At 53.9% G+C, this 8,369-nt stretch overlaps 1 protein-coding gene across 6 annotated transcripts in view; it reads right to left on the reverse strand.

Annotated features, from left to right (window-relative positions):
• NOS1AP (nitric oxide synthase 1 (neuronal) adaptor protein) overlaps window positions 1–8,369 on the reverse strand; it is a 247,015-nt gene that overhangs the window by 23,808 nt on the left and 214,838 nt on the right. For all 6 annotated transcript variants that reach the window (XM_012729083.1, XM_012729080.1, XM_004688433.2 and 3 more), the window contains 2 exons: window positions 3,393–3,562; window positions 1,859–2,032 (listed from right to left, as the gene is read on the reverse strand). In XM_012729083.1, the coding sequence (XP_012584537.1) occupies window positions 1,859–2,032; window positions 3,393–3,562 (344 nt within the window). The remainder of the gene's footprint in view (window positions 1–1,858; window positions 2,033–3,392; window positions 3,563–8,369) is intronic.

Genomic DNA, 8,369 nt, shown 5'->3' on the forward strand with positions numbered 1-8,369 from the left:
GGGCCAGAAGTGAAGGCTTACCTGGGGCTCACCTTTTAAAGGGGAGGGTGGTCTTGAGAGACTGAGTTGTTAACTGTGAAACCTGCCCTATTTCCAGGGAGATGGTGTTGGAACTGAGCTGAATTCCTACATGCCCTGTTGGTTTCTGGGAACTGTTTGTTGGTTTGGGGGAGCCTAGCACCCACACACCATGTTGCAAGTGAGCTGCAGAGAATACCAACTAAGCATTTTCTCTTTAGCATTTAGCAGTGACATCAAATTCAAATGCCTGATAATATTCATCATGAATATGCATCAAGTCCATGCCTAGATAAATAATAATTACTTGGCAATTGATATGCTGATGGAGGGGAAAAAGTAGGATGATTGGAGAATGAATTTTTATTCAGTAGGAAACTTTGGAAATGATGGAACAGCCCTGCTCAGGCTTTGTGTTCCTGTCAGCCATCACACAGTGGAGGGGGGAGTTCTGGGGACCACTGTGCCATCATTAACTAGCAGGGATGAATTTTGTTATCTGACAAAGAGGAATGATTCCATTCCCCAATCCCCAATGAAGAAGCCATTAGCGACACTGTTCCTCCTTGTTGTGTTTAGGGAACATCAGCAATCTTCTCAGCAATACTGGGGACCCTTTGTCTCATGGTCAGAATATTTTTTCAAAGGCCCAAATAACCTGCAGCACTGCCCCTCTCGTGGAAACTCCACTGACAAGACACCCACAGTGTCTCAGGCACGACGGCTGTGCTATCAGAACTTTCTTCCAAACCCACACAGTAGGGCTAGTAGGGAACCAAGAGGAGATGGTGGAACTTTCAGCTGCTGGAAGCTTCCTCAAGCCTGCATATTAAAAAGGACAGCACTGTCTGGATGACTGTCTATCCAAGGTCATGAGAAGAAGAGTGAGCAGAAGAAATGGGGGCGGGGGCGAGGGGAGGTTCTGTCCCCTGCTATCAGAAAACAGAGAACCTCAGAGGTTAGTGTGGTCAAGCAGATTTAGAATGCTGAGACACAGCTGCCTTTCCAGAGCTCTCATCAACACCCCCAACCCCCAAAGACCCTGCCTCTCATGCCTCCATCCACCCTGACTCTCCCCGCAGGGTACAGCCTTTGAGTGACAGGACTGATGCACACTCCCCACCTGACCGCCCACTGTTGGGTAAAGCTTGGGCAAGAAGGACCGTGGTGCCTTGGGCAGAAAGCACACAAAGGAATCCTGGTAAAAAGCAGCAGGGGCCTCACAAGTCTTTGGGGGTTCAAAGACCACCTTGCTCTGGAGATGGAAACTCATTCATCTCATTGTTGTGCAAATAAAACACCTAAGTTCCTGTAAGTTAAATCCCATTAGAATGAATGTCCCAAGTGGGGACAAATATTGACTGCCAAGGAGGTGAGGACCCCTGTGTGGGCAAGGTGAGTAGGATACCAGCTGGGAGTCTCTGTGGGGAGGTGGGCGCAAGTTCACACTCTTGTCAGAGCGGCATCACAAAGCAGTCATCCCTGTCCAGACCCCACAGGCACCTCCCAGGAAAAGGCAGGGAAGGGGGAAGGGGCAGCATCTGTGCATCTTGTTCCCTGGTACTTCTGAACCAGAATCCAACAACATCCAGCCAAGCCAGCCAAGCCCAACTCAGAGCGGGGATACACAGGAAACCAAATGTTTCTTTCCATTTCTTCTGCATCCCCCATCTGGCCCCTTCCTGCCGCCCTACCCCTGCTCCCCAACAAGCAATGCTCCACAGCACGAGCGCCCCCTACAGCTCCCTAGGTGTTAGACCTGCCCTGAGCCCCTCGCTAGGGAAGGCGTGTCCAGCCCATGAGGGTGGAGCCTGCGGAGTAGGCAGGAGGCGGAGAGAACCTGGGCCACAGCCACTTGTGTCTGCTGCTGCTGCTGCTGGAGGAGCTGCTGCAGGAGCTGCATCTGGTGGTGGGTGGACAGTGGTGTCCCGGCGCTTGGGGCCTTCGAGGAGGATGAGGGCAGCAGCATCCTGGGCGAGGCAGTCAGCACCGGCTCCTGGGCTTGTGGGGAGACCTGGCAGAGAGGAGAGCGGGAGGCGTTACCCTGCAGGGGGGCACAGGCGTGGGGGTGGAACTGTCCATTCAACCAGGAGCCAGAAGGGCTGCATCTCCCATGGAGATGTGCGCGGGGAACCCCAAAGAGGAGGTGGGGTCATCACCTAGCTGGAGCTCTGTTTGGAACTCTGATAGCATACTGGAGTGGCCACGGTGATGGGGAACAGCAATGCTGCCCCATTTCAGGCCACCACTTCCAAGAACACCATAGTGTGAGTCACTTGGGAGTTCTGGACTTAGAAGGATCTACCTACAACACCATCCGAAGCCCCGTCATGAAAAGGGGAGCCCTTAGGGCTCCCTCCACAGCTGTGTCTCTCCACAGCTGACCAGGGAGCAAGGAGGCTGCTGGCCCACCGGGCCCCTTCCTCAGGGACAGCCACCAGGGATGGAAGTCTGGACACCAAAAGAAATAATGCTCCAGATGGAATTGGACTTTAGCTTGAAGCAGTTTGTCGCCCCACCCCACCCCCACCCCCCCATCCAGCACCTCTCCAACAAGCCATGACTGGCAGCTTCTCCAGACGGCAAGTGCAGGGAGAGACCTGTCTCTGACAGTCCTCTGCTCATCCTACCTGCCATGTGCTGGAGGAGTCGCTCAGTGCCAAGGACATCACCACATGCCAAGGACAAGCTGGTGTCAAGGCAAACACCAGGCAGGCAGTTTGGAGCTGAAAGGTCCTTGAGGCTGGACCGTTTTCTGCTCTGCTGATCTGTTCTAATGACCTCACCTGAACACAGGTGTACACGTGATGGGGCAGGGGCGGGGATATAGATAAGGGGGACCTCAGTGCAGGGCCAGGAATTAGAATTTTCCCTCTGGGCTTTTATTTGCTTTGCCTTCAGGTTGGAACCTGATCTCATGCTCTTAGTTTCTTAACCTGAATAGTAGTGTTGGGGTCCCGGTCATCTCGCAAGGGGAAGGCTGGAGATGACGAGGCGCCTCAGTCTATCTCCAGTGGCTCAGTGAGCAGCCATGTAGAGCCGTCACAGGGGACACAGCCACAGTGAGAGGGCCCAGAGCACTCCCGTCCCTATCACACCCACGAGGCATCCCTTCCCATCCCATCGAGGCACACAGGGATGCACCTTGCACTGGTATGGCCCAGGAACGAGGTACCATCAAGGACAGGGCTTTCTGGGAGGAGGGGGACGAACACTAGGACACCCTGGAGGGCTTTCACTCATGCACCTCTGGGAGTATGGAGCTGTTCTGGGGATGCTTGCTCTGACCTGGCCTAGCAGGGGTGATGGGTGCAGCAGGCTGAGACACACATTCACTGGTGTAAGGCACCTGCGTGCGCCCCCTGCCCGCCTACCTTGGAGTCCGTGTGCAGGCCTCCGTCCTTCCCTACGGCATCCAGATCAGTCACTCCTCGGCTGAATTCCAGGACGTCGTTCCCTGGGAGAGGGGACACGTCCACCGCGTCGATGTCAGTCTCCTCTGCGGTGACGGTGGAGACCCTTTCGGCTCCAGTGAGCTGTCGGCCTGCAGGGACCACGAGAAGGCAGGGAAGAGACCGTGACACCAAGAACAACGCCCTCCTCTCCCAGCACTTCAGTGATGCCACTGGCCTGGTAACATTGTCACTTATCTTTCAAGTACAATCAATTTCCAACCCCTGAAAGGTTTTCATTTCAGTGTCTTTTTAAAAGTTCAGAACCTCCACTATTCCCTCAAGCTCGGAAGTGACTGCTTTGCTTCGTTGACTTGCTGTTGGTACGTCCAGGACCCTGGAAGAAGGGTGGTTGACAACTCGACTTCCCCCTGGTCGAGGTGTGGAATCTGCTGGGGAGAGAGCCCTGAGCTAGTAGTGGGTTCCCAACCAAGACCCCAAAGGGCTGCAGATCATCACACTTCAGGCCCATTTTCAACCCCCAAAGCAGAGGCTGAGTTAGAGGGATGCAGATACACCAGGGGACACAGTCTCTCTGGCCCTCACAGTCTCACTTCGACTCACCCCCAGGAGTGGCAGCAAGCAGACGGGGTGAAGGAAATGGCTGCAATACCTCGTCTAGTCCATCTACCCCCCACTTCTCCTTCCAGGGACTTGGGGACATGACACCAATCACATGTACGGCCTGCGCACGAGGACCTGCTATTACTTCTGCTTTCAGTTCCTGCTCCCCTCTTTCTAGAACTGTACTGGGTCATTCCTCAGTATTTCACAGCAAAATAGCTTTTTCTCTACAACTGACATCAGGCTCATGACTACTGTCCCCAAATAAGATTTGTTAAAAGTTTCCAGAGACCAACCATCAAGAATTACAAAGTGAATTCCCTGACCCTCAAGCTGACCCAGGGAGCCAGGCTTGGGATGTCTGGGGCCTGTCCCATGGATCAGTTCTACAAGACACATGTTCACTGAGTCACCTGGGGAAGTGAGCCTGGAGCTGGAAAGCAAACAGTGTGCTTGGGTGTGAACAGTGCTTTTGAGGGAGACACCCGCAAGGCTGTGATGGTGTCACACAAAGGGCAGCCCGGGCCACGGACAGGGGTGACTCTGCTGTAAATCAACTGTGGGAACCAGGGTGGGGCCTGGCTTCTACCACCTTCCATGTCCAGAAGTGACATTCCTGCTGATGATGAGGAGGTCTCGCCTGAGAGAACGGGGTAGCAGACAACTCTCTGTTTCTCAGCAGGTGGGTGGGGTGGGAACCGAGGGCCTGGCTCTCCATGCCCTTGGAGAATTGAAGGACAAACAGGCAAACTTCTGAGCAGAAGTGCATTCTGTGGTGTCCGGCGGAGCTGCCCGGGTCAGCCATGCTTCGTGAGCTCAGCACAAGTGAGGGGGCATGGCTGGCAGTCTTCTCGCTGGGCTGTCTCATTCCTCTGCTTCCCAGGGGCTGGCACAGAGAGTTGTGTTAGGCAAATTCCAACAAAGGAAATGGTTCTGTGGCTGGGCAGCAAAGAGGGGGAGCTGGCCAGAGGAGTCTGCCGGCCCTGTGCCTCCTGCCCGGAGGCCATAAGGGGGTCGAAGCAGCACCACCCCAGGGTCTGGTAATGCTCTCATCACAAGCTGGGAGATAGCAGAAAATCTCTCAGGTCCTCACTCTGCTTCTGGGGATCATTTTGTGGTACTAGTTCTCAAACCGGGCTTTGACAAGTGAGTTAGAGCTACAGGATGCTTTCTGAGAGACTTCCTGCACCCCATGGGTCTCCAAGGCTCACATGCAGAGCCTCATGGACTCCATGTAGACCTGGATGGAGATGGGTGCAGTGCAGATCTGTCAGACCGGGCAGGGGAAGGCAGGTAGACAGGAAGAGCATGCTGGATGTAGGGTCATGGTTACTGTGGGCTGCTCCATGGCAGATAAGATCCAGAGGAGGGAACCCACCGCAGACATCCCTGGCCGTCTTCAGGGTCTATTTGACAAGGCAAGAAATCTGGTATTTTCAGCCTTCCTGGCATCTTGAAGCCCCAAGGATAAGAAACCAGGAAATGTGTGGGATGGGGCCGGATGGATTCCAAATTGTGAGAGCATGAAGACTGAACATAGGGTGGGGGAGAGTGGATTTCTGAACTGCATATTATTAGACCATGTCAACGTGACATGGCCAATGGCTAGCGGAAGCCATGAGATAGATGTTATGTATAATTCAATACATATGGATCAAGCAGAACTCTACCAAGCATAAAGGTGAATAAGCAAATCTGTGCCTTCCGTGTCTCCCCAGAAACCACAAATGCTGCAGGAGTCTGGGCCCCCCTAAGGAGCCATGCAGGGTACCAGGCCCCAGAAGAGGAACATCTACCTCACCTGGGGTTAGAGAAGCCAGAGTAGGGAAAACACTTGGAGCAGGGGAGCAAATAGGGGCAGGTGAGGTGGCCATGAGGACTTCTGGGCGGAAGGCGAGGCGAGCTCGGGGAGGTGCAGGAATCCGTGGTACTGGAGGCCCCATATTCTGAAGGACTTGGCCAGAAAAGTGAGGGTTCCATCTTGGAGGATGGAAAGCAGGAGAAAACACATCAACGGATTTCCATTCTGTCAAGTATCACCCTACGGAGCTGTGGTGAAGGAGACAAAGAAAGCAGAAGCTAAGGGGAAGCAGCACAGAGAAGAGGGGCCACACTGGTCTTCGGGGGGAGATGGACAGAAAGGACAGGTGGGAGAGAGGGGAGGAGAGAGGCGCGGTCAGGAGAGAGGAAGTTATATGTGTTTCTGGTTAGGTGACTCAGTGGAGGACTGCGCACAAGACGGGGAGCTCCGTGTGAAACGGGCTGAGGTGACAGGAGTCTGTGACAGCCAGGAAAGGCTGCTCACCGTGTTGCTGGGGCATACGCAGAGAGTTCAGAAAAAAGTCCTGGCCTGAAGATAAACATTAAATGAAGACATAGGAAGTCAGAAAGGAAGCCCAGGAGAAGTCCCCTCTTGAAAGGCAGATGTGGGACATCAGGGAAAAAGGAAAGCAGAGGTGGGCACCCCGGAATCACTCTGCTGCAGACAGTGAGCCCCCCACAGAAAGGCTGGTTCAACCTGCTCACGGGGTGGCCCCACAGTGACCTGGAGGGGAGCTTCAGCAAGTGCTGGTGTTTCAGGATGGGCTACGGACAGCAGACACGGACACTGGCCTGGTTTGGAAGGGAATGGGGAACACAGAAGTGGCATGTAGATAAGTCATGTAAAAAGCTTGGCTACAAGGAAAGAGATAAGGCCAGGGGAGACAAGAAGCTTTGACTTTGTTTTGTGTTTGAGATGGGAAAGACTTGACCTTCTGCCATGGGGACAGGCCCACAGAATAGGAGACTCAGGTGAGGATTCCAGAGGTTTGGAGAGGGAAGATGAAGGACGATGAAGGCGAAAGGTTCATCTTGGGCAGCGGAGGACACTGCCCATCCAGAAGGAATGCGGGATGTAAAGGTCTGCAGGGTGGCCGAGTGTCTGGGCTGAGTCTGGGCCCAGTGGGCGTGGAATGGACCAAGCTGTGGTTGCACTGTCCCCAGGGCTGTCCATCACCACAGGGCCAGAAAGAGTAGGTGTTGCTGGATTCGTGCAGAACTGTTTACATGTCAATTAAGCCTCAATAAAATTATTAAAATGTAACAGCAAGATTATGAGCTCTGTCCAAGTGTGCTGGGAATGGCTACTTTTTTGCCTTGAAACTGCAAAAGTAGCAGCTTAAACTTAAATAGCACTTCATATGCTCCAGACACTGGTTTAAGGGTTCATAGATTGAGTCATGCATCCTCACGCACACTCGAAGAGGGAGGTGCTGCTTTATCCCCATCTGCAAAGTGAGTAAACAGAGGCTGGAGCTGGTAAAGTTGCGCTCAAAATCTGCCATCTGGCTCCTGGCTTGGTACTTGAACTGGACACTCTATGCCCACGGGCTTACTCTCCTGTGGGCCCATCTGTCCCCACCTACCCTCAATTTTCTTCATTGCCTGGACACTCTCTGAAAAGAACGGCTCGTCTGCCATTTGTTGCACCCCATCCTGAATGTAAGCTCCTGGCCCAGCAGGACACAGCCCTTTTGACAGTGTCCCCAGAACTGAGGGAGGCCTGGCACACCAGGGACCTTGACAAACATCTGGAGAATGAAGAAACAGAAACTGAAAAGAACCGCTTGGGCCGCTGATGGCCGATGGAGTGGGAGGGAGCAGGTGGGAGAGCAGAATGGCCAGGGCCATGGTGTGCTTGCCTTGGGAGTGGGCAGCAGCGTGTCCGGCAGTCCTGAGGGGCCCCAGTAGACACCGAACCCATGGCCCTGCGTAGGGTTGGCGAAGAGCAGGTTTTAAAGCAGCTGTAGTCTTCCCAAGGCTCCAGGCTGCTGCAGTGGCGGGCTGTCTGCTGCCTGGGAGGATGCCTCAGAGGGGGTGAGGCTCTCCTGGGAAACCCAGCAAGGCGCAGAGCCACAAGCAGAACAGGACTGGCACCACCTGGCTCTGAGCCCCAGGGACTGGCCAAGGGCAGAACTGCCAAAAGATGCAAAAGACAAAGCTCCCTCCCAGTAGGAACTGGGGGGAGGAGGGGAGGAAAGGCAGGCGCACAACTCAGAGGGAGGCCTGTACAGGGAAAGCGGGAGAATAGCCTCTCCTAAGGCCCAGCAGTGCTCAACTCCAAAAGGGAGAGCTGACAAGGCATCAAAGAGCAAAGCCTCATACTTGCAATTCCTCCCAGTAAACAAGCTCTCCCAACCTTCTCCTGCCAGCACATCACGTGGGCAGGAAAGATAAACACTGCCTTACAAGAAACTGAAGTGGAAGGAGATTCTGGTTAAAAAAAAAAAAAAAAAAAAAGAAAGTAAAGCATAACTGCCAAATGACAGTCCCACTCTGGAGAGTCAGGGTTCC

The sequence above is a fragment of the Condylura cristata genome, unplaced genomic scaffold, assembly GCF_000260355.1.
Source record: "Condylura cristata isolate star-nosed mole 26May11 unplaced genomic scaffold, ConCri1.0 scaffold00024, whole genome shotgun sequence".
In the NCBI taxonomy this organism is placed as follows: domain Eukaryota; kingdom Metazoa; phylum Chordata; class Mammalia; order Eulipotyphla; family Talpidae; genus Condylura; species Condylura cristata.